At 41.3% G+C, this 27,113-nt stretch overlaps 1 protein-coding gene across 2 annotated transcripts; it reads left to right on the top strand.

Moving 5' to 3' along the window:
- The first annotated feature begins 11,233 nt into the window (after positions 1-11,233).
- On the top strand, positions 11,234-25,241 carry LOC119726154. Of its 2 annotated transcripts, XM_038197766.1 has the most exons (4): positions 11,234-11,281; positions 13,684-13,828; positions 22,030-22,112; positions 24,957-25,241. In XM_038197766.1, exons 1-4 carry the CDS (start codon positions 11,245-11,247, stop codon positions 25,226-25,228), a joined length of 537 nt encoding a protein of 178 aa, XP_038053694.1. In that variant the 5' UTR covers positions 11,234-11,244; the 3' UTR covers positions 25,229-25,241. The 2 variants fall into 2 exon arrangements, 1 of the variants encoding a protein (XP_038053694.1); XR_005270783.1 differs by lacking the exon at positions 13,684-13,828.
- Positions 25,242-27,113: the final 1,872 nt, after the last annotated feature.

The following is a 27,113-nucleotide window of genomic DNA, read 5'->3' as shown; positions in this document are numbered from 1 at the left end:
CCCGTCCCGGCCGTCGTCAATACCTGCAAGTACACTCGGACAAGAGACAGGGAAGAAAGAAAAAAGACTGCAAAAGAAAAAAAGAGAGGGTTAGTCTGTGCACTAATGAACTTGATTTCAACATCAAATCAAAGAGTTTCCCTCCAAAACGCCATAACGCCATTCTTCGTCACTTTTTGGGAAGAATTTTCCTCGAGAGTCAGCTTTTCTGCTGTGATTTACTCTCTGGAGTCTTAAGACTCTAGACATTTGGCACCAGTATTCCAAATGGCTATGTTGCATTTTGGAAAGCAAGTCTTTGACTTCAACACCTATACATACAAACACAGGGGCCCCACTACACAATAAAACTCCAAGAAAAAGCATGAAATTAAACATGCACAACTCAACTCACAAAACCCCAACAGCGGACCCTCAGAGAACATCCCGTCCCGGCCGTCGTCAATACCTGCAAGTACACTCGGACAAGAGACAGGGAAGAAAGAAAAAAGACTGCAAAAGAAAAAAAGAGAGGGTTAGTCTGTGCACTAATGAACTTGATTTCAACATCAAATCAAAGAGTTTCCCTCCAAAACGCCATAACGCCATTCTTCGTCACTTTTTGGCAAGAATTTTCCTCGAGAGTCAGCTTTTCTGCTGTGATTTACTCTCTGGAGTCTTAAGACTCTAGACATTTGGCACCAGTATTCCAATTGGCTATGTTGCATTTTGGAAAGCAAGTCTTTGACTTCAACACCTATACATACAAACACAGGGGCCCCACTACACAATCAAACTCCAAGAAAAAGCATGAAATTAAACATGCACAACTCAACTCACAAAACCGCAACAGCGGACCCTCAGAGAACTTGCCCCTTTTCTTATTTTGTTCCCTTTTGTTCGACTTTTACTTTTGCTGGACAGCCCCATAAGATAGTGTCAAGGTCTTCGGGCAGCATAAACACTGCTAATAGTGCACCCCCCCCTTCCACTATTCCTGATCCTCAATACTTTGTTTATATTTAGGGGATAGAGTGAATTATCTGTTGTCGCCACACATTGTTAAAATAATAACACTGAACATATAAATAAAACTACAAAATAGGCACCCAATTTCCAATTAAATGTTTTTATCTTTCAGGGCAGCACAAACACTATTAATAGTGCACCCCCTTACATTGTCCCTGATCCTTAATACTTTGTTTATATTTCAACTTTTTATCAATAGCAATGGTTTTGCACACAAATTTCAATTGTGTTCTATTGGTCAATCCTGGACCCTATTTTAGTTCCTCAACCCTTTGGCCCTAGCCCACGACTGCCGGTGTTTGTACTCACAACTGTGCAAGCTAGGCAACGAGGCGCAAAGTAAATTAAATTCGAACTTTCATCCAAGAGTACGAAGATAATGCACCCTCTAAATAAAGTACCGAAGTACTGATAATGCATACGCTCCATTGCAAAAAAGAGCACCCGTAGGGCCAGATTTCATCCAATTAATACAGAAATACAAGCTAACAGTCCTGTACATGGCTTCTACTCTACTTTTCCACAAAACCTTCAGTTCTTAGGTCACAAAATGCTCTAATACCGGAGAATTTGAGGGCATGCAAATCGTGATTTGGCCGGCGTAGGCAATTTGGGCCTATTTACAGTCTGCACCCTGAATGACTGCACGCGACCAAGCCCATACTGCGAGGGCGCTCTCGTAGAGAACTCTTATAGGTTTTTCTTTACATTTATCTACCGAAGTTTTGGTAGATAAATTGTCATGCAGACCCAAAATAAGGCGATTTGGTAGATAAATTGTCATACAGACCCGAATACAAAAGTTCCACTTGACCCGAAAGAGTAAAAAATATAGAAAAATTCCAGATGTAAGACCAAATTGTTTGGTTCAGTCAGTGCAGGCAACGCAAAATGAACGCTATCTTGCAACTTGTGGTTTAGGCCTACTAGTGTGGAAATCACCAGGGTCAAAAATAACTGATCAGGTTTTCGATGTGGGTGCAGAAATAGTTTAATTTAATACGTGGTAACTTGGCAGTTCCATTTCCAACCCTCTGTATGCTAGGGGATAGAGTGAATTACCTGTTGTCACCACACATTGTTAAAATAATAACACTGAACATATAAATAAAAACTACAAAATAGGCACCCAATTTCAAATTAAATGTTTTTATCTTTCAGGACCATTGTCTTTCAACATGTGTTTTCATTGAGAAACTTCTTCATGTTGTGAAAAAAATGATAACGAGTGGAAATTGTGGAACAAGTGGAAACTCTATATACCAAACGTTAAAAAAATGTGATCGGAGATCAAACCGATTGATCGGCTCGGCTGTCTGCATACACGCACACTTGCACAATGACGGCACAAAACTTGGTGGTTTGGAATATCACAGTTGCGTCTTGGTATGAAACACCCCCCCCCCCATCCCCCATCCCCCCAATCTTGTTTCCGTCATTAATTCATGTTTATAAAGAATATTACTGCTGCTATTCTCCAGTTTCTGACGAATTCCACTTCGAAATCGAAGTTCAAATATTTAAATTAAATGACCCCTGCCAGAGCTTGAACATGCGACGCCAATAACACACAAGGAACACCATGCATACTTTGATCAATTTTCGGTGACTGACCACCAAGTGCTATAGTGACACTTTTCCGAAAATTTGGGACTCTCAATACTGTGTATGAGAGTCCCAAAACTTAAGGTATTGAAAACACGCAAAACAAGAAAATAGACTGGCACCTAAATCAACCAGTCCAACACAGCTTCAGTACTGCAGCAATCAACCATGCCCAAAGAATTTAAGAAACATGTGGCATGAAGCGGGAACTAGTCTCAATGTACTACACATTTCCCATAGTCAAGCCACCAGACTAGTTACACTAAATGAAGAGGTCAGTCTTTTCAAATAGTTGGACGATGGTTGGACATGTACCAGTTTAGCATTTAGCCCCATTTTGAAATCACTTGACTTCCCTCTCATGTGCAAAATATTGAAGAAAAGCCTCCTTTAAAAATTGAATTGAGTCTGCAAACTTGATTGGTGAAATACTGAAGACATTCTTTTTGCCCCAGTGGCATTTTTGGAGAAATTTGCTGGCTAAACTGTGGGTAAAGTGGGCCTGATTTAGTTTTGCACATTTCAGAGCACTCCAGAGCCCTGTCTGTAGTGACACATACAAGCTTCTACCGTTACTTGAAAACTCACTGACCAAAAAAATCAAAAATAGGGGAAAATGCGACGACAAGACTGTTTTCATAACAGTACAAAAATGCCCCTCTCATATCGTCAGAACTGCACACGGTGTTAAACCCACATTTAAAGGGTGCATGGAGGTCTACACGAAGTATACATAATTATTACTCAGCACCATGGAAAGAATATTGCATCTCGACACCAACTTTGTCATTAAGAAATATCTTATCTCAATGAACATTGGTCATTTCAAAAATATTGAAAATAAATCTGAAATTTAAAAAAAATACTCTGAAAATCAGCTTTTCATAGACTTTGTACACACCAAAAGAAGCACATGCACATTATTTGTCAAGCAATGTTCGGACTTTAAATTCAATTACACTTTACGTACAGTACACAAAAGGTTGATATTTTTTTGGACTGGTTTTCAGACATTTCTGTCTCAATGTGCGTCGGTGATTTTCAATCCTGGAATTAGAATGTTACAATCTGATGCTGCTTTTTTCTTCATATATCATCTCAATGAAGGTAAGTCGTTGCAAAAATGATGATTTGACAAAAATCTCTGACTGAGAAACATTTTCCAATTTTGTTAGGAAAGACTTATATTATAAGAAAATGTTCTTCACTTTCCGTGGATTTTGTACACAATAAAGTTGCGTCAGGTTGCAACATTCTTTCCTCAATCCTTAGTTTACCATTCAGAATATGAGGATAATCATGACTGTAAAATCCTTCTAATAGGTCGGGGGATAAGCACATGTGTAGATGATTGATTTCATATTCAAATCCAAGATGGCGTTTCCCGCGATGTGGAGTGACGTTTTCGTCCAGGCTGTTTGTCAAAGACCAAATAAAACATCAACCAAAGCATTACGACCAAAACTTACCGGCAAGAATATTGGCCATCATATTACCGGGTATAATGAAAGGGCAAGGTTACATTAATATCCAATTCAAGATAAAAACACTGCACGCAAACACGGAGAAAATGGCGGCGAAACTCGGGAACAGGTCTCAGCAGGAAACGCTATGCAGCGTGAAACTGGGAAGGAAACAATAGACCAAATTACTTATTATTCAGAGTCTCACCTGTACAGGCAATTGACATACCTTGTGATGTGTTACCAGTTCACAATACAATCTCGCGTCAAAAGACAGACCAAAACAAGACGTGACTGCGTTTTACTTCACAATTATTGATGGAATGTAACTTAACTTATTTACATTTTACAAGGAGATCTCTCACACAATGTATTACCAATGCATGCCTGGACAAAACAAAACTGGGCATATTTCCAGTCGGGGTGTATATAACTATTTATTGGACTTGTCAGACCCATCTGGTGCAGGCTTCTGTGAGGAAAAAAAGCTTAGAAGGGGATTCATATTTTTGACAGGCTGGATACTCGGGAAGGAAATAATAACGCAGTCGGGCGGTACGATAAAAAAAAGTTGGGTCAAGGTTCCAATCAAAAAAAAAATCTTAGAAGGAGAGGGTTAACTTGGGAATGAATATAATCACAAAGAAAAAACTTCTGGTGCAGGTTGTGATGAGAAAAAAAAGCTAAGACGGAAGGGACTAACATTTATTTTTGGTAGGCTGGATACTCTGATTAGAAATAATATTGCGGTCCGCGAATTATTTTTTCCCAAACAACCTCCGCATTACATGTGCATGATTGCTAGCTCGGTGTCCTGTACGATACTTTTATGATACGTACACAGGTATATATATGGCCTATTATTACCATGAATTTCCAGAATTTGTCAAGCAATGCAATCATAAGCTCAGTTGAAAAAGATCCGCGAGGGATGCCCGCGGTATGGGTTCGGATCACCATTTTGGCCGATTTTTTTTTCTAATCTGGGATTTTTTTTAAAGGGAAATAAAGTCTGAATTTCATCACGTTCGAAACCATTTGTTTTTCTTCTTCTGATATTATATTTGTGTCTCATGTTTTAAGAGATGTCCAAAACGTCATAGCGTATACACTCAATTTGGATGTCGTTTGGGGAACAAAAAATCGCCGGCCGGGCAGGGGAGGGGAAATGTGGTTTAAAACTCGAATAGAAAGCCAGAATTGTGCTTGTGGACGGACGAACACAGCTGTTTCGGCTGTTTAAAATGATTCTGTGACATATGTGATGACGATGCTTCAAATTTCATCGACAACACATGATGTCACTAAATATCAACACTATACACCAAGTACAACTGAATCGGACCTTTAGTTCTCTAGATTATAGGCCCCAGCAAAGTTGTCCTTTTAGGCGAGGTCACATGACATGTGATGACGACATCACGACGTCACTCAAATTTACATCTTTATTTTTCTTTTCCAAATAAATGATTCAACCCTAATCGGACTTGTAGGCCTACTCTAGAAGATATAGGGCTTAGAAACAAGCACCTTTAATGTGGCGTAACTTGACAGGCTTATGACGCCATCGTGACGCCGGAGAATCGTTGGGGACCATCTGCGGGTGTTGGTCTATGTGTAAAGGCCTACTCAATCTGATTTACAGATGTGTATTACAAGAGTATATTAGTGGAACAAAAACGTGTACAAATCCAAAGGAGAGAACACCACCTTTAACGTGATGTAACTTGACACCTCGTCTGTTTTGAACAAAGTTGCATCTATAGCACGTTCTACACATGACACATGATGACGTCATCGCGACACAAATCTTCGGCACACATTCTTAGGCCAAATAAGTCGGTCTCTGGTCAGCGCGCGCGTCGATTTTAATCATGCGCGTCAGTCTTTTTTTTCCAAAATGTTCCGCGGTAGCTCCAACAGCGCCCTCTATTGCCGCACCTCCTCAAAACATTTTTACCAAAGAGCACCAAGGAATGGAAAATTGCACCAAGGCAAATGATCGAGAGCACCAAGGCAAATTATGGAGGACACCAATGTACATGAGGCACCAAAAAAGCAAAATAGTACCCCACCTTGTCTGTACAATCCAAGCTTGAAAAAAAAAACCGCATCGCCGCGTCAATTCTGGAACTTTGGTCTGACCAGAGACCGAATATTTTTTTGGGGGGGGGGGCCTTAGGGTGGTTGCCTATAATTTTATGTATGCCTAGTCTGAAGTCGATCGGATTAACGAAAGTGCCAAGTGCATGGGTAGAAGAAACATGTACAAACCTAAGGAGAGGGGTCTGAAAAAGAACAAATAAGGGGGGAACTTTAACAAAAACAATTCTGTTTCTGAGTATACTCCGAAACAGCTACAAACATGAGAAGGGAAATTAATGTGGTTGGCTGTAAACACCCTCTTAAAATCTAAAATGATAGTAGAATAATATAGGTTTTGGTTGCCAATTACACCAAGTTTACATTCAATTTAACGCCTGGCTTATTTAATTTAGATTTAGAAATTGAAAGATCACGCAGTGACCGAAATTCGACAATCAAAATAAATCATTCAATTTCTCTATCTGGGCATTTTATCGTCTTTTAGCTTCATTCGTCCCTGTAAAAGATGCATTCAAATTAAAAGTACCCCGTTGTTCATTCAATTTTGTCTGCGTACCAGCAGCAAGGGGTGGATCGGGCATTCCTTTGCATTAATGAGCAAATATATTTAACAGTTTTTCGAGCATGTTTTAAGATTTCCTGCATGTAAGATTCTGAATTATCTCGGCGTAAATCATACCTGATGTCTCCAATCGGTAAATGCACACCTATCTTTCTCAATTAAAGGGTCCGTGAAATGATTGTTCAGGAATATATTTTCTGCAACTATCTACTGTTCTGAAATGTATGAAAACTACACATTGACATCCTTTTTTGGTTAATCTTATTGCATCTTCAACTCCCTAGCATGCCCATTCTGGCAAATTCCAACTGCACAGACATATTTTTTGCTTTGATTCTGTAGGAGGTGCCAACCTTAACTGTAAAAGACTGTCAGTTTAGGCCTACTGTACCCATCTTGACAGATTCCAACAAAACATGCCGTTTGGGGTTGATGGGTTGAGTTATGTAAGGGTACAAGTTTCCATGCTTTTCCGGACTGCTGAGCGTGACAAATGATTGTTATGGTGATGTCATTCTGGAAGACACTGTTTAGTTTTCATTTCATTTCATTTATTTCCCGACTTCATACACAGACAGAGAACAAGAGTACAGCGTTAACAAACACAGAAAATACAAATACTAAACACAATGTCATAAGAACAGTGAAGTGGAGGGACCCGTAGGAAGCAGAGCTTGTCGAGTACGGGACCCATGGACAACAAAGTTTGGAAAATAAAGAGACTTATTTGATTATGTACAGGTCAAGTTAAATTGGATAAGTTAGACGAAATAATTATAACAAACAAAATAATAACAGTTACAGGGGGGGGGGGGGCCTAGGGGGGCAGCCCGCCCCCCCCCCCAAAATTTTTGTCTAGCCCCCCAAAATAAATTTCGTAAAAAATTTGCATTAGCAAAAAGAAGGATTGTGATGTACATGCGAACGGTCTACCCCTAAAGAAGAATGGCCGTGACAAGGGTGCATTAGTTACTTAATATAGTGTGAATGATTTTAGGATTTTATTGGCGCTCCCCATTGAAAATATGGCAATATCCCCCCCCCCCCCCGACCCCACCTATTGATTTTCGGACGCCTAAGTGTCTGGAAAAAATAACCGGTCTACATTTCGGCACGCCTCCCTGAAAAATTCTGGATCCACCGTGCTAGCCCCCCCCCCCCCCCTCAAAAAAATATTGGTTCTAAAACCGCGCCTGGGGGGGGGGGGGAATGAACCTAGAAGGAAAATAGCAAAATTAGGTTTTCCCGGCCGATTTCCTAAAATGTTCAGTCACTTCTTAAAATCGGTCATTCATTTTCGTCTGAATTTTAGAATCCGCTCTGAACACGCGTTGGTGCCGTATGCTGTTACAGTTACCCAGACCTCATGTACCTATAGGGCGGGCGGGCACGCCTTCGGCATTCATGTGCGTCAATCGATAGGGGGGGGGGGTCGGGACGGGAAAGGACAATGTCTCTCCCCCCCCCTTTTTTTTTTTAAGTCTCCGGGTTTTCATATCGTTTGTGTCCAACCCCCCCCCCCCCCCCCCCACACACACACCCAAGTTTACGTTACATACCAAGTGTGGACTTTCCATTGCTTTCGTGTAGTTAAGAAAAACCAGTGAAAAAACTCATTTTTCTCAAACTGTGAAAACTCTTTCAACCCAATTTTTTTTCTATGATTCCCTTTAGTGTTTCTCTTCATTCTGCTACGGATAAACCTAACCCAAAAATGCCTCTAAACCTGTTTTCCAGAAATGGGGAAACACTGTGTGGACTTGCCCAAGTCCGCACAGTGTCTCCTCTACCTGGTTTATGTGGACATCTTTTGTTCGGAAGTCCACACAGTGAATGTAATGCCTGTACACACACCCCCCCCCCACACACACACACAGTCTTTTTTTACTATACGCCTGAGGTCAACTATTGTGTTTTCCTTTGTCCCTCTAATATAACACTTTCCCATAGACTAAGCACATAACCGTACGATCGAGGACCGGTTTTAACAATAGGCACCGTCGTCCGAGGGTCAAAGGCTCCTTTGTGCTCCTTTTGTTGTCTGTCCTCGAGCGTAATACAATACAAGAGCACACCCACACAAACACTTTTTTCGTCCCCGAATAAATTTGTAGGCCACAATTTGATTTTATACATTGTAGCTCAGGATATATGTAGCTGATTCAATGACTCTCAACTCGAAAATGATATGTAATAAATGATGATCTAGCTTTTGCTAAAAAAGGCAGAACGCTATTCAAACTGGGGGGGGGGGGGGGGGCAACACCAAAAAGGGGCACTTGCTCAGAAAAATCATGGGCACCCTCTGTCGGTACGGTGTGAAAGTGGAGGAAAAGAATATGGTCCCGTTCATTTCGCTATATTAATATGACGAGGAATAAAATAATCATGTTGTCCATCTTGCTCTTTGTCTTTCCTGGTCCTAGCTCCATATGTAGCTACAGGCCATATTGCGAGCGATAGGGGCACTGTTGCTTTTTAATGGCCATTTATGTGACCATTTTATTCGCGTGAAGAGCACTACTTATTTTAGGAGCAGTTTTTCATCTTGGGGGCACAATTAATTTAAGTTGCGAGCGGGGCACCATCTTTCGAGGCGCAATTTTCCATCTCGAGAAGTTGCACAAAAAGCGAGAGGGGTACTTGTGTGTTTGAGGTGCAGTTTTGCGTTTATACAAGAGAGGAGACAATTTTATTTGAAGCGCGGTCATATGCTTTCATACGTTTGCGTTTGAGGGGGCAGTTTTGTTTTCATCTCGAGGCACATGATTAATAACCACGAGAGGGGCACTATTATTGGCCTGGAAAAATCCCCCCGGTTCCGCCGCCCCTACCCACGCTGTTAAGTTATAGGCTTTGCGCTACGCGCTCGCAATACTTTAAATCACATTATGTCCCCCCCCCCCTTGGGCGCCACATTTCACGAGAGGAGACAATTTTAGACAACTCGGACCCACTACCAACTCGAACCGAAGACCAACTCAGACCCACTACCAACTCGGACCAACTACCAACTCGGACCCACTACCAACTCGGACCCAAGCACGACCAACTCGGACTCAACAATGACTTAATCATTAGTTTCAGAGATTATATTTAAAGGTCATCTTAAGTTACAGTGCTTATATATAGTGAACATATTCTGTACTAATATTGGTCAGAATTGGGCTTTTAATTTTGTTGTTTGATCATACTACGTTGATTTTAATTATTTTTGGGTACTTGGAAATGGCACGTGTTGTTTATACTCCTGTCATTTAATAATAATATTTTTTACCCATTTAGGCAGTTAATTTCATTTAATTATATATTTAAATTCACTTACTTTGTTTTTTGGTAAAGCATATTACACATTTTTTTCAGTGAGGAAGTTATTAATTTGAAATAGACCTTTCATTTCATGTAATTGTTAGTTTTTTTAATTGTTTTTTTTTTACGAATCTGTTTAACTTTTAATATTTTTTTGATTAACTTTTTCCCCCGTGGAACATCATAGTCGAACATACAGGCAGCTACCTGTAAGGCCTTGAAGGATAATCTTCCCAGAGCTCCAACACTCCTTTTTGATGATTGACATTTCATCTTTTTGTAGGGTACTTAATAAGTTTATCTTTTTTTACATGCTGGCTTTTAATTTTGTGGTTTTTTTTACGAATCTGTGTAACTTTTTATACTTTTTTGATTAACCTTTTTTGTTCAATATGGAACCTTCGTTTTTCTTGCAGTATACAATGGTGTTTATGTGGGTTTTGTTTTAAATACATGTACATGTACATAGAATAGACTTTGTTTTTATACCTTATTTATTTTATTTAATGACTTATAATATGTTTACTTATATTCATTGAATTAATAATGCCATGTTTGAAAGTGTTTATGTTTCAATGTCTTACTTTCCAATTTTATTTTTCCATGAAGATCTCTGTTCTGAATGTATGTGGTTTGAACTAAAAATGAAATAAATCGCTGTTAAATTGAGCAAGATGGCGTGAACGATGTCAAATATGAACATGAATAATTGGTTAAACTTTAATTTTAATTACTTTTGGTTAAAGCGCAATATGTTTCAATGGAAACAAATAATAAAAATGAATAATTAATTACACTTTTAAAGCGCATTTCAAAATAGCATTTCAATGCACTTTACAACGACAAACTGCTGCAATACAGATATTTTACCTGACAACTACAATGACAATTTATACATAACAGCATCACTGTATTAACAGATGATAAGTGGACAAACTTTATAATATTGTCGAATGATTGAAAACGCTGTCGAATTATTGTAAACGATGGGTCCGAGTTGGTCATGCATGGGTCCGAGTTGGTAGTGGGTCCGAGTTGGTTGTAGGTCCGAGTTGGTAGTGGGTCCGAGTTGGTAGTTGGTCCGAGTTGGTTGTCGAGTGGTTTGGGTCCGAGTTGGATCGAACCCCCCCCCCCCCGGCCCCTGACTCGGTGACGTCACGGCATAGTCAGGGAACCAGACTGCGTGCAACAATGGCGACTTCGGTAGCTTCAGCGCATTCGGCAGGAGGTTTGTCTTTTTATTAAATCGAAATAATTCATGATATTGGTGTATATTATTTGATTTTATTATATCAATGCATAGTAAAACCTCTTTCAAGTCTTATATCATGAAGGTTCTGTAAATAAGGCAAGAAAAAGGCCAGAAGAGAGACGATAGATGTGTGTCCATCGTCCCTAGGAAAGGATTATCGTACTAGTGCCACGTAGTCGTAGTCGTACCAACCTCGTCCCCAGGGTGTCGAGCAGTACGCGCCAACCACTACCTGCTCTCTCACGCTGGTAAGTGGTATTGGATCATTTGCATGTGCAAGATTTTTGAACACGTATGCAAATTAGGAGTAGTCTGGTGCCTGCCTGTGCGTTACATTTGCGTTTGTTTTTGAATGCGGTGTCTGGGGTAAAAACAGAATCAATTCGTCGCAGCGCGAGCATGGCGTGAGTTACGAAAACATGATTTTATTTTAATTAAACTGTTACGATCTTAACGAGACAACATGCAGTATCACATTTCATATTATTGTAGTAGCTGGAAAGCCACATATCAAGGGTCGACTCGTCGGCAGGCCTCGCCGTTGTTTTATTCAACAGATGACATGACAAATGACAAGCTTCAGATCTATCTCTTATCTAGCTTTATGATCCCGAAGAAGACAAGACTTCTTTCAGTAGAAGTAAAAACCCTGAAAAATTACAATACGTGAGGTGGCAATTAAGTTTCTAACAAAGTAATCGGTCTGATTTATAAATATTATTAAATAATAAATTATACAGATAAACCTACCCCAGTGCCTTTGGCTTCCGTTATTTAAGGATACACAAAACAGCACAGCTCACAGCTTGGAGAGAAAGCCCTCGAACTGGTCTACACGTCGCAGACTAGGTATGTCTGGCCAAAAGAAAAGTTATCGTCTTGCACTTCAATAATAGTACGCCAAAACAGCGTTATCTCCCTGCATCTGCAGCATGCACTGGCTTTTGTGCGCTGTGTCATATAGGCCCCAATGTATACATTTGCCACGCAATGTATACATTTGCATCCAAAAAGTATGGCGTGCCTAAGCACGGGGTGACAAAATACGTTTTGATGATTTTCAAATTATTATGAATCGCCACAATTTCCCTGCTTTAAGGATCAGTCGCCCTCGAACGATCCATAAGTCCAAAAAAAAAATCATTTTTTTTTTTTTTCCGGAGTGGTTTTGTACTAAATAAGTCAAAAAGGGTAACTACATATTACTCTTTATATATAATCCTCTTGCATGCATACACACATTTAAAGTATGACTAAAATATGTGAATCTCCCACAACATTCCTGCTTTTGGAATTCCTATTCCAAATTTTACCGAACACAAACTGGTTCCATTTCAGTAACTTTTAAACTACACGTGCAAACAAAGTGACTGAGTGCTTTTTCAAGACTCAATATAGTGTTTGTCTGATGATCTCTGCCTGTTTCTGAATGGCATGTTCATTCCAGTTTGTACGCGTATTATTCAGCAGTTGATCTAGCGGAACAACCGGATCTGGGCCGAACATTAGCGTAAAAGGCGGGTACCCCGTTACGCTGTGCGGAGTGGTGTTATAGATATGTACTAGATGGGGCAGAAAATCTGGGCAATTATGACGAATTTTACCATCAAGTGATCTGATAAGGCCACAAAGCGTGCGATTGAACCTTTCGGTTTGCCCGTTGCCTTGCGGGTGGTAAGCAGTGGTTCTCGTTTTCTTTATGCCATATAAATTGCACAGCTCTCTGATCAAATGGCTCTCGAAATTTTTGCCTTGATCTGAATGAATTTGGGCTGGAGTGCCATAATGTGAGGACCACTGATCCCGCAAGACACGAGCTACTGTAGGCGCTGTTTGATCCCTACATGGAATTGCTAGGGAGAATTTAGTGTAGGCATCAGTAAGTACGAGAACATTTTCAATCTTCCCCTTAACGACATCAAGTTTGACAAAATCGATAGCAAGGCGTTCAAGAGGTTGAAACGCCAGCAAATGCCGCATTGGCGAACGAATTGTTGGCGTTGGCACTTTCGTCAACGTACAACGAAAACACGTCTGAACGTGATTTCGGACACAATTCGTCATTCCCGGCCAATAACAGCGCTGCTGAAGAAACGCCAATGTTCTGTTTATGCCTTGGTGGCCCCAATGGTCGTGGGCTGCTTCCAAAACTAACTTACGGAGTTTTTGCGGAACAAGGAGTTGGAAAACAGTCCCTCTTGCAGGGTCAACAGTTTCCCTATACAACACGCCATTGTGTTCTGTTATTCGTGGCCATTCTTTTAACCAACCACGCACTTCGGAAGTGAGTTTAACATCATCCATATTTTGGCAAGGCTTGCATTTTTTTTATACCAACTGTCCCACACAACTCGTAAAGACTGATCTTCTTTCTGAAGGGAGGCAAGCTCCTCATGTGAGAACGAGGGGAGCACCGCAGGGGCAGAACCGGCGGTCTCCTGTGATGTGCCTTCTGTCTTTTGGGTATGCGTTTCGGACGCATTCTGAGCTGACACATCAATGGGTACTTGTGAACCCTCGCAGGTGAGTCCATAATTTTGTAGTTCAACGCAGGTTACTGAGGCGACATGAAGATAGCGGCTTAGGGCGTCAGCACACTTATTTGTCTTCCCGGATCTATATTTTATCTCAAGATCGAAAGGTGCTAATTGGGCTATCCATCTCTGCTCAGTAGCACCAAGTTTTGCCGTTTGTAGGTGAGACAGAGGGTTATGGTCAGTCCACACGATTGTGTGGTGACCAAGCAGGTAGTCGCGAAATTTTTCTGACACTGCCCATTTCAAGGCGAGTAATTCCAGCTTGAAACTGGATAAATCGGCATAATTTCTCTCTGCTCCGCGTAGACTTCGACTCGCGTACGCGACTGAGTGAAGTTTCCCACTGTCATCAGCCTGACAGAGACACGCGCCTAAACCCTTAGCAGAAGCATCCGTCTCAAGTACAAAGTCGCGATCAAAGCACGGATATGCCAAGACAGGGGCCGTGCACAGTACGTCTTTCAAAACATTGAAAGCTACGTCGGCCTCTTCTGTCCAAACGAATGGGGCTGTGGCCTTCCCTGCTTTTGATTGTGCTTTACCGGTGAGCGCGTGTAATGGCTCTGCAATTTTGGCGAAGTCGCGCACGAAACGCATGTAGTACGAGGCTAACCCAAGGAAGGAACGCAGTTGATTTGCAGTTGTTGGGGTAGGCCAAGACCTCACTCGTTCGGTTTTATCAGGATATACTGACACTCCGTTAGAGTCTACGACATGACCCAAATGAACCACGGAATCTCTGAATAACTGACACTTTGACCCGTTTAGTTTGAAATCGTATTGTTTAAAACGACTGAAAACTTTGTCAAGTCTCTCAATGTGGCTGTCAAATGTGGCAGAGTAGACTAACAGGTCATCTAGATAGAGAATCAGCTCCGACAGGTTCAGATCTCCGAAAATGTGTTCCATTATTCTCTGAAACGTACTTGAGCTGTTGATGAGACCCTGGGGAAGACGTAAAAATTCATAGAGTCCCCAAGGTACCCTAAACGCGGTCTTATCAATATAATCTTCTTCCATGGCTACTTGGAAGTAGCCATGGGCCATATCTAAAGAAGAAAATACTTTAGCGCCACCAAGAGCCTCTAGGGTTTCGTCTATCCTCGGCAATGGAAATGAATCTTTGGCTGTCTTCGCGTTTAAGCAACTGAAGTCAATACATAATCTGAGTTGGCCACTTTTCTTACGCACAAGAACGATGGGACTCGCGTAAGGACTAGATGGTCGACGTATTATGCCCCTATCGAGAAGATCCTGAAGCAGGGTCTTCACTTCTCCAACCTTAGAAGGTAATATTCTCCGATAAGGGAGGTTCACTGGAGTATCATCGCTCAGCCGTATTTTGTGAGGGATGATGTCACAATAACCCAAATCAAAGGGCCCGGCTGAGAAAACATCGATATACTTTTTAATTAATTCCGCTGCCTTAATAGCGTCTTCTGGTGCTAAGTGTTTAAGGGTAAGACCAGGAGACATGACAAAATTGGTGCCGTCTGGAAAAACAAAGGTTTCCCTATTTTCCCTATCTGTCAGTGCATCCTCTTTTAACTCATGCTCATTGCAAGGCAAATTGCTATCTATGGAGTCATTCGGTTCGTTTTCTTCGCGAACACTGGCTACAACACGGTGCACTGACACGTGAAGCCCATCCCCATCCTGCTCAAGGAAAATCTGCTCCTCAGTATTAATTGCAGATAAAACTGCTACCTGAGTGAGCGCCGGGATAATCAAGGGCTCTGCACTAGCATTTGCTATATACACGTTAATATTTGCACCGTCAATTTGTCCGTCACCGTCAAGCACCTGACATATGGCCAATGAACCATCTTCGTTACCCGACTTTACTTCTCGGAAACTACCATTGTTAGACAAGCAAAGGGGAATGCTGCTCACTAAAAAAACTCCTTGATATGCAACGAATTTAAGTCGTGGTCGTCTGAAATACACTTGACACTAGCCACGGTTTGCGGGGGCACAACAACACGTTCACACGTGTACACGTCTGCTGACGTGTACTCTGCGGTATGCAGGTCATCAACCAATACTGCGGTTTGCAACCAACGGAGTGCTAGATCCCAGTCTGGATCTAGCTGAACAGACCCAATTCTCTTCGAATTGGCTGCAATTCGCCTCAAAATGTTACAGCCAAGTATAACGGGGCAATAGTTTTTCTTGGAGACGTTAGCGGATGCTGCCGTCTCTCTAGAAACTAAGAAAGAAGCCTTAAAACTTTGGCCAAAAACTTCTAATGAGGTCTCTATGTAACCTTCTACTGGGATTTCGAGATCATTGGCGCCCATCAGTTTGATGAGCTTGCTCACGGGCTGTAATTTCCCCAAGGTGTTTGCTACATGTTTTTGATAAAACTGGCTTGACAGTAAAGAGACCTCAGCGCCTGTGTCAAGCAAACACTTTGTGGTGACCCCATTCACGATAACAGTTGCAGTAGGGCATTTACCGAGGAGCCTTTTACGAATCTCTGAAGCGGAAAGATTGACACTCCCGGCCAGTGGCCAATAACAGAATTAGAAACAACTGAAATATCGGGTACACAGTCCGTGGGTAAAAATACGGTATGAGCCTCCGTTACACTGCCGTCTGCGACGGAGGATCCACGTTTCCCGAGGTATGGCCTTCTGCGTTCTTGCCAGCATGTTCTACAGGCTTTGTATTTTCGATTCGCTTTCGCTTGTAGCAATTTTCAGCAGTATGCCCCGGCCTGTTGCAGAATGAGCATTTGACCATAGGCTTTTTAGGCCGCTGTGAAGTTAGCAAGTGCTTCACACCATCACAAATGACTTTTATGTCTGCATTCATCGAGGTCTGCTGCGCTACTAATTGCTGTACAGAAGTAACAAACTGTTTTTGGTTCTCTAGAACTTCAGAAAGCGCCTTGCTGTCGGGTACTGCGGCGGCCCTATAAGCAGTTGCAGTTGCAACATCAGAGTCATCAGGCGCCGATTTATTGGGGTGTGACTGTTCCGTGGTAGGAAATAATTCCAACGCAAACTCACGCAGCTCACAAAACAAGATATCGGCCCGGCTATGACAGAGTTTTCGCAATTCTCGCTTGACTGAGATATCCTCCACACCTTTCATGAATTGTTCTTTCAAGGTGCTTTCTCGAAGCTGAGCAAGTGCATTTTTCTCTTGCGCATTTACTGCAGCGGCTTCGATCCGATCATGCAACCGAATTAGTACACGACTGTAATCTGTAAGGCTTTCACCTTGCAACTGCATTCGGCCGTACAGGGTTCTTGTCAAGGATTGAACGGACTCTGGAGAATCGAACCGTGTTTTTTTTCAGCAGCGCGGTAAGCTTATTGAAATCATCCCTTTGTTCGTTAGGGGTACATAGCACTTCTTCCTTGGCAATCCCGCCCAAGTAATCTAAGGCAGTACTCAATTTTCCCCATCTCCAAGTCCAACTTGCCTACAATATGTCCCGATATCGGCCAACCACTCATGTATGGTCTGATCCCCAGCTCTAGTGGGAGGCCCACAAAATTTTACCAGTCGTACTGTGCTGACTCGCTGGTACTTTAAATTCTGAAATGCCCCTGCAAGAGTGTCTGCGAGAGCTTGGTTCGATTGCAATATGGCATCAGCCACATCTGCAGGTAAGGCCATGGTGCAAATATCAAATTGTCAGGACAATACGGTAAGTAAGTGAGGAGATTCAAGTCACACAGAACAGTACAATAATTTAAAAAGACTAACACATGTGTGGCATCTTCATTGTGTACAAAAACATGTACAATTGCCAGTCAATCACTACAGTGTATCATTAATTTTCCATAAATACCGACGTGAATCGTGTAAATAAAATATCAATGGGACCAAAAAACACAAATTACACGACATAATATTCTACATGTAGCTCCAAACCATGTGCCAACTTGCACGACGGGCTGAAATTGAAACTTGAACAAAGCTTAAAGCTTCTTCAAATAATCGCAAGTTTGTTTAAACTCTTAAAACAAATTTTATAATAAACAAATTTTTGATACAGCCCTATAATGATAAGTTCGAACTAAATTTGACACTAGGGGTCTTGTCTGGAAGTGGAAAACGGCATGTCATCCCATCCTCGTCGCCATTCTGTAGTAGCTGGAAAGCCACATATCAAGGGTCGCCTCGTCGGCAGGCCTCGCCGTTGTTTTATTCAACAGATGACATGACAAATGACAAGCTTCAGATCTATCTGTTATCTAGCTTTATTATCCCGAAGAAGACAAGACTTCTTTCAGTAGAATTAAAAACCCTGAAAAATACAATAAGTGAGGTGGCAATTAAGTTTCTAACAAAGTAATCGGTCTGATTTATAAATATTATTAAATAATAAATTATACAGATAAACCTACCCCAGTGCCTTTGGCTTCCGTTATTTAAGGATACACAAAACAGCACAGCTCACAGCTTGGAGAGAAAGCCCTCGAACTGGTCTACACGTCGCAGACTAGGTATGTCTGGCTATGCCAGGCTCAGCCAAAAGAAAAGTTATCGTCTTGCACTTCAATAATAGTACGCCAAAACAGCGTTATCTCCCTGCATCTGCAGCATGCACTGGCTTTTGTGCGCTGTGTCATATAGGCCCCAATGTATACATTTGCCACGCAATGTATACATTTGCATCCAAACCGTATGGCGTGCCTAAGCACGGGGTGACAAAATACGTTTTGATGATTTTCAAATTATTATGAATCGCCACATTAATATTAACAAACTGGAAAGGAAAAGAATATTTTCGAGAAGGCGTGGACGAATGATCGCGAAAACACGTCCTGCACGTTGTGAATAACAACACCAAGTACACGATATAAATCCATTTCTAGCCAATTGCGGTATCGAATCAGGATGCAGGAAGGAAGTTTCCTATACAGGGTTTACTATTGAAACAACGTTTAAAATAAAGTAAGCACTGGGGACGAGGTTGAGTCGGTATTAAACCGATCACTTCTGCACCTTGCCAACTCGGCACCTTGCCGGCACAACAATACAGGGCCACTCCATTCAGGGGTCAGACAAGTCGACCGTTGAGACAACTCGACCGTTGAGACAACTCGACCGTATGTGCGATAAATGGAAAGACAAGTCGACCGTTGTGACAAGTCGCCTTGCATGTTTTGGGGCCTAGTTTTGGGGATAGTACCGGGGATTTTGACGGCGGCTGATCGCCGTTTGGGAGTGATGACACAAAAGTTTGGTTTTTTTGGTAGCATATAACAGAGCTGATATAGCGCAGCATGTTGTCCGTGCACATCGTTCGTTTTTTTCCAGGCCTGTGCGCGCAACCCCGGTCAACGTGGCCGTACTGTACTGTGCATGGTGGCATCGTTTTTGCCGGGCCTGTGCGCCCATTTGCCGGTCAACTTGTCCGTAGGCCTACCATGCACGGTGAGTCGGTGACATCGTTTTAGCCAGCCCTGTGCGCCCACTTATCTCATCCCCAGTCGGTCAACGTGGCCGTACCGTGCACGGTGACATCGTTTGTGCTGGGCCTGTGCGCCCACTTGCCGTACCTGCGTGCTGGGCCGGGCCCGGTCCTCGCGGGCAGGGCGCGCCGGCCCGACGCGACGGCCACCGGATTGGAGCGCCCTCTGTGCATCGAGTATATGCCCGTGCCGCACCCGGGATTGGTTCTGCCATGCAACTTGTCCCGCTCCACGTGTATACATTTCCATTAAGTCAAGCTGTCTCAACGGTCGACTTGTCCCGAGTCGAGTTGTAACAACATTTGCTATTGTGTCTGTGGGCAAAATGCTTCGCGTATTACGCGAACGCTCACCACGGGCTAGCCCCATAGGCCTAAATGTGGCCAATTTACCTCCGTAAACAAAGGCCACACTTCCACATGTCAAAAAACGTGTCGAACTTTGTCAAATTTTGATTTTCACATTTAGGCTTAGTTTGTAGGGTTTTTTTGCTTTAGAAGATACTCACGGACACCCTCTTTATAAGCTAATCTAAAAGTGCTGCCTTTTTCAGATGTCTAATTTTTGTGAAATTTTATGTTGAAATTTTTGATACGCAAACGTGTGCAAATGAATCTGGAAATTATGGGGGCAAGATTAAAATATGCGAAGTTCACTAATTTTCCTCTGTATTGACTAACAAGCCCCCAGATAGCAATTTCATGTCATCAAAGTCAATTTGAGCAGTGAGAAAATACAAGCATTTTCTTAGAAAACACTTACAATTTTTCAGTCCACTCTCATAGGGTTTGTACACAGAGTGTTGAGTGAACTTCGTATATGGAAATCTTTCCATTATGGGAATCTTTCCATATCGAGAATCAAAAGTATTTCCTTCGTTATCTTCGAAAGTTAAAAGTGCCAGTAGTGCTTGACGAGAATGTCGCACTTTGCCGCTGACCGATAAAGCGCAGCGTGTTTTCGCGTGGGGCAGACCAGGCTATTGTACGCACAATCACTGGTCAACATGACCATCTGTTAAATCACTTGTGCCGCCGCAGTGTAGCCTGGGTGTGATTGCTAAAGCAGTTTTTTTTCTTCAGATTAGCTCATGTTTGTTGTAATTTGAAATGCACTTTCAAAGAAAATGTGACTTTCCTACCTCTTTTTGCCGTCAGAGACGTGAGACCTGCACGTTGTAGTTCTCCCAGTACGCATGAAAGCCTGACACAATGAAAGCCTGATGCTGATTGGCTGATAGAAAAACCTAGAAAAAGTTTTTGTTATCATCCAATCAGCATCGAGCTTTTAATTCGGGCGATTCACAATGCAGTGCGCCACCAAGAGTTTGCCATGGAGAAATAATTTTTCCTAGTGCATTGTGGGAGATGGTCGACAAATGCGCAATGCGGGACATTTGAAATTGTTAGTTTTTCCGGCCAGAAAGTTCATAAGCATATGATTCAAGTATCTGTTTGCCTTTTTCTTTTTGTTTTATCAATGTGGAGTTTTTTGTAAGGCGGCAGAATGCTTTGCCCCAATCTTTAACAAATTAGCTCAAGTTTCTACTGACACTCGTTCAAATGGGCCATGTTTTGTCGACCATAAACTTGAAAAACGAACTCTCCGTGGCAAACTCTTGGTGGTGCACTGCATTGTGAATCGCCCGAATTGCGTTTAGCTGTTATTGCATCTAGCTTTCAAAGTTGCCATCTTGAGCCTGTTTTCTGGTTGTTGTCGTTGTCTTTTCCCCCATAATTTCCCTCAAAAATCAAAGTCCTGCCCTCTTCACACGAAATTAAACCTGTCAATATTCAAGAAGGTGTCATTACCAGCTGTTCATATGTGTCAAGAAATATCAAAATGTCACTTTTGAGTGTCATTTAGTTAGCTGTATATAGGAACGAAGTCCTAAAGATACGATTACTCCAGCCCACCTATCAGCCATCAGAAAGCGATAACATGTCCTAAAAAGTCAAATTTAGCAGGGAAAATATTGAAGCATTTGATTTACTGAGTAAACCTTAGAATTGTTTTCAGACCAGTATCATACTAGTAGGGTTTGTGCACAGGGTGTCAAGTGATGTCCAGGTATGGAACTCTTTTCCCTACTCCTTTTCTCTAAATTTTGCTTTATGTGTGAATCTTTAGGGTTTAAGTAAGTAACAGGACTAACAAGTTGGCTTGAAATTTCCAGCTTACTAGGCTCATCCTCCCTAGTCCGAAAATTTGAAACTCCCAATAGTGGTGTATGAGAGCCCCAAACTTAAGGCATTCAAAACATGCAATTCAAGAAAATAGATTGTGAAAAATATTGAAGAAAAGTCTCCTTTAAAAATTGACTTGAGTCTTCCAACTGGGTTGGTGAAATACTGAGGACCTTTTTTTGGCCACATCAAAAACTTTGGAGAATTTTGCTGGCTTAAGAGTGAGTGAGTAAAATTGAGCACTCACGGTCGAACACTGGAGCCTCCCCATGTCATGAATCTAAAATGGTTCACAGTGGATTTAAAAAGAATATTTGATAATTGTCAGCAGAAGCTAGAATTAGGAACAGGGATATTTCAAACTTGCAGAAATTTCATTTCCATGGAATTTGGGAAACAATTTTGCTCAAGCAAGGTGCTGCTTGTAAACAATCCAAGTGCACTACATTATTAGGTGGTGTCAACAGTTCCTAGGCATGGGCGTGTAGACATCCAAGACATCCCCCATGATGTCATTGTGAACTACTAAACTAACAAAAAACTTCTGTCTTTTTTGTTTAAACTAGAGGGCCTAGATGCCGAAAAAAAAACAGATTCCAAGTGGAGCTTGAGTTCGTCCAGTGTCTTGCTAATCCACATTATTTGAATTGTAAGTATTCCAGACCATAACATTCAGACTGTTTGACTTTTGATCAACTTGACTGGCAACTTCTTGTCAGGCACAAGTCATAATATGTATCACTACACCTCATAAATGTTCATGATCAAATTGGACCACATCATTGGCCGATTGTGCTGCGCATCCGGGAAGTAAAAATGACACCGCCCAGGTGACATCAGTAGTGAAGCCCGTCTAACCAGGATATTTTCCCCATTTTTGACGGACTCTCGACCAATCAGAAGTCCGGATTTGGCCCCACGTGACCCTCATTAGCATAAAATGAGCAACGGGAATCTACCATTCACCACGGGGGAGTGTGACGGGCGGAGGGGCTTGCGTAAATTTAAATAATAAAGGCGCGTACCATTATTACGGTATCGAATATTATACGTATCACAGCAGTGAAAACAATACGATGTACATAGGGACAAATACATAACATAAACTTACGTATAGTACAGTAAAAAGCCCTATATACATCTGAATTGAAGGGATTTTTCAAGCCGCATATCATACTCGTGCCTGTTTCCACTCTATCATAATAGCCTTTGTACTCGAATGGGGGAATCCAGTGACGTCATAGTGCTGACTCATCGAATGATGACAAACAACCGGACAAGTCCGGTCATGTGCATTGTCCGCGGTGTTTTTAAAATCTCCCCGTATGGAATCGTTGTTTGTGGCCGCATTGCTAAGAGAACGTTAGATACAATCACATGTATATGCCTCGCTGTGCGTCGATGCTGAGCTTGAGATTTAGCGGTACCGAGGAACAATTTTGAGCAGAGTATTGAATTATGAAGAATCTGACCACTGAGTTGACGACTCAGTCATGGGAAGCTGATAAAAGGATTATCGTCACCGTTATATAATCGCTTCAATAACAACCTGCATTGTGAACATATCCAAGCCATGAATGGATTCGGGGGCCATCGCATAATTATGATGTCATTGCACTTATTTGCTGGTCAGTTTAGTGCACGTGGAGCGTTGTACTGTTGATGAGGGATGACGTATGGGGCCAGGTAGTCAACAAATAAAGCAAATAATAAGGAATGGGTATTAAGATAAATAAAAGGAAAACATTTCACACTGATGATTTTCAAGGATTATTTGAGAATTTATTTATCATTATCATGCATATAACTTTATATACGTGCACTAATATTATGCAGTCATCATAAACTGCCCATTTTATAATTTCAGACCTGTTTCTAATAATATTGTCTTTTGTACCTGACATATACCGGTTTACAATACACTGTCTATTTAAAGCCACATCGTATATAGAACCCAGTGGACACAAGTTTAAATCTTCATGCATGGGCATGCTCTTCTTCTAAGCCATAAGGAATTACTGTATAAGAGTGATAAGGGGAGACTATTTCAAATACTATTTTTTTTCCTATAAGACACTGCTAGATTATTTAAAAAAATGAGTAATCTTTTTGAAACTACTAGTCTTTAATCATCACTGTCTTCATCGTTTTCTTCATCCTCATCTTGTTGGAACAATCCGTCAAAAGTGTTACGGTATCTAGAGCAGTGTTTATTTCATGCCCGTAATCAATTTTCGTTCGATATCTTCCACAATTTCTTGATGGGTGCCACTGTCTTTCAGATATAGGTAACTTAACAAAAAATACTTGTATTTGTTGAAAAAGATTCGCTCGACTGCCCACATGGTCTTCCTGTTGGCCTTTTCCTTGGCCTGATCTTTACTCATATCCTCGTTAATGTACTTTTCATATTAAATTTTGTCACTCCACATCTCCTGGGTGGCTTCTATGGACTCTTTCAACCAGTCTCGATATGCGGTGTTGTCTTCCAAATCAGAACTAGACTCGTCTTCATCAGATAATTCGTCATCTTCCACCTCCGTTTCGGATTCCGAATCATCGTCCTCAAGATCTTCGTCTTCATCATACGTAGATTCAGTTTCATAGTTTTCCATATTAGGATCTTCAAATCTACGGCTTTGCCAATCAGGTTCAGAATGATCCTCCTCAACTTCATCTGTTTCAGAATCATCTACAGCATGTACATTTTCTGCATGCCTCTGTAGGTTATATCTCCGTCCGAAGCTTTTGTCACACATGTGACAAGCATAAGGTTTGACTGCAGAAATAACATTCATGTTGCAGTTTTGAAGGTTAAGCTTTGAAAGGTATGAATCATCTGCTCAATTCATTGCTCATTTACTCGTGAGTCACTGCTCATCTACTCATGAGTCACTGCTCATCTACTCAGTTTCATTGCTCATTTACTCGTGAGTCATTGCTCATCTACTCATGAGTAAAATGAGCAGCGAAATTTTTACTTTGAATTTTTACTTTACTTTGATGTACAGAAAAAAAATGTTCTCACGACAAAAAGTAGTAGCGCGCAGTTCCGACCCGACGCAATCGCGATGTGCCGACGACCGGCACGCGAGCGGGGAAACACGGGACACTCTGCACTGTCATGACTGTGTCGGCCAATGCATTTAAGTTTCTGTGCCCCTCAAAAGCTCCCTTTTATGACTCTTTTCTTATCGGACAAATATGTGGCTTTTATAATGGTTTAATTGTTACTTCTGTCAGCGAACGATGTGTGACTTTTACAGACAATTTCATGATTGTTTATTTATATTCTGTTCACGAAAATGTGAAAAAAATAAACATGTACACATGTACATATTTGTCCTAGTCAGCTAGTACTGTAGTAGGCTTAGCTAGATAGCCTACTTCATTGTTTTACTCATGAAAATAATTGCGAAGTCTTATGTGGTTTATTTTTCTCCGTCATCAAACAATAAATATCTCTATCTTACGTTTCCCCTTCTCTTGATAGATGTCATCAAAGAGCATGTAAACACACTCAGATTCCACTCATGCACGGATAAGAAACACTTTCCTCTCTGGACTCAACTGACCCAACGGCAGGATTTCAAAGTAAAATCATCGACTACAGTCTGCAGCAACCACTTTAAATACGGCCAGCCATATCCTGATGAACTTCACCCATCTTTATTTTTGAGAGGATACGACCTTCCTGAGACACTGAAAAGAGCACCGGTGAAGAGTCGAGCATTGGATCTCACTACACCACTGCCGGCCATCTGAGAAAATCAAAACCTTACTGTACCTTTTCTTAAGTTTTTAGCTGTTTCGGTGTACACACCGAAACAGCTCTTGTTTTCGTTAAGATTTTTGGCTTTTTCGCAAATTTGCGAAAAAGCCTTTGTTTTTGTTCTCATTTTTTTTTTTGGCTTTTCCGCAAAGTTGCGGAAAAGCCTTTCTTCTTGTTCCACTTCAAATGCCATTGACTTTGTGCATGTTTTTCCTCAGTGCCACTTTTGGCATTAATTTTTGCCATATATCATTCAAACTTAGCATAAGCATAGTCCCTATAGCAAAGATGTGTCCCGAAGATTGACGTCATGGTGACGTCATCGACTAATTTATTGTAGATTTTTGAATATTTAATTTTTACCATAGACTTTGTACACAGAAATTAAAAAGAAATTGTCGATTTTCAAAGGGCATTTTCGACTCTTTGCCAGTAATTCATTTACACCAATCTTTGTCCAAGGAAAGACCCTAACTCAAACAACATTGTGTAATGATGACGTCATGATGACGTCATCCGGTGCTTATTAATGGGCAATTAAATTGTGACACTTTTAATATTTAAAAATACATAAGAAATCAACCGTATGCGTCCGCAGCATTGTGTTGCCGGCAGGTGGTAGAGTAGGTTGAGGTCTTTATTTCATTTAGTGTGCGTGAAATCACGTGACCCTTGCTTCCTGTCGAAAAAGGCCAAAACCGGAAGTGGCTTATTATTTAAAAGTGGTAATAGATATGAACTTGCTTTTAACGGTGTTAGTCTCTTGGCTGAGCGTATTCTTCAATTCATCTACAGATGACGTCATGCAATCTTTGATCGTCCTCTAGCGACAGGTTGAACATTTTCAAAAATGTATTTTGAATAGATGTCTGTGGCGAAAGTTGCTGGAATCGCCTAAAAATTGGTGTATATGATGATCTTGACCCACTTAAGACGTGTGCAAAGTTTTAGGCGTATGACGTCATCAGACCGGAAGTTCCGTTGAAAAGAACTTTCCTTTTTCAAAAATTGCTAACAAGTCAATCCGTACAGATATAATCTTGAATTTCCTATTAAATGATAGGGTAAACATTTGCCTCAACAGTGCCAAGTTCCCAGCTTGTCAAATTGTTCACACAGTTGACGCGACGTCGGCTAAAAATACCCTTGCGCAAGTTGCGGTAGAGAGCTTTAAAACATGCACAGGACTTCCACGATGTGTATATGACATGCACGTACGTTGTACATATATGTACGCACATACATCGTATGTAAGTCAGCCCGGCCGCATGCAGCGCACGTGTTGCCGAGGTCTAATCCTGTCCACAGTGACCGTTTTAGCCGATTTTCGGCTAACTTTGACAGATTTTATGTTCATGCTTCCTTATAATCTGAAATTCATTGAATGTAATTTTTTTGATTTTTTTTTTGATTTTTGAACTTTCAGCATTGTTTTCCAATGAAATACACTTTAAACTTCAAAATGATTTCCACACAATGAAACCACAGCCTGTGGTTAAACCGAGGTGTGCTTAACTTGAAAATGAGAATCTTTAAAGAACCTGCATTGTGAAATGTAAGGACGCCCTCTTGTGGCTGAATAAATTGTCTGCGTAATACATACATGAAGCTGTACATGCAGATATCACCGCCGTTTTTTTTATTTGCGTCGTGTTTGGCTGGAGGTTTTGGGTCCGAAAACTAGAACAGTGTATTCTCAAACTGAACGAGTCCTTAAACTTAACAATAGAGTAAGACGAACGTTGTTTACGCGGTGCGCAAAACTTACGTGGCTTAAAGTTAGCAGACCAGTAAATAAACTTTTATAGACCCCAATGGTAAATGCTCACACTTCAGAAATTCGGAAAAATACTCACTCTCCAAGTGTTCAAGACACAC

Source organism: Patiria miniata, unplaced genomic scaffold (genome assembly GCF_015706575.1).
Source record: "Patiria miniata isolate m_02_andy unplaced genomic scaffold, ASM1570657v1 HiC_scaffold_2, whole genome shotgun sequence".
Taxonomy (NCBI): domain Eukaryota; kingdom Metazoa; phylum Echinodermata; class Asteroidea; order Valvatida; family Asterinidae; genus Patiria; species Patiria miniata.
This window is presented reverse-complemented; position numbering and strand designations above follow the sequence as displayed.

Bases quoted from the DNA above. Each gene is read 5' to 3' on its own strand.
- LOC119726154 (XM_038197766.1), top strand. From the start codon at position 11,245: ATGGCGACTTCGGTAGCTTCAGCGCATTCGGCAGGAG. The intron at 11,282-13,683 runs GTTTGTCTTTTT...TTCTTTCTGAAG, and splicing joins TTCAGCGCATTCGGCAGGAG to GGAGGCAAGCTCCTCATGTG. The intron at 13,829-22,029 runs GTGAGTCCATAA...TGTTTAAACTAG, and splicing joins GTACTTGTGAACCCTCGCAG to AGGGCCTAGATGCCGAAAAA.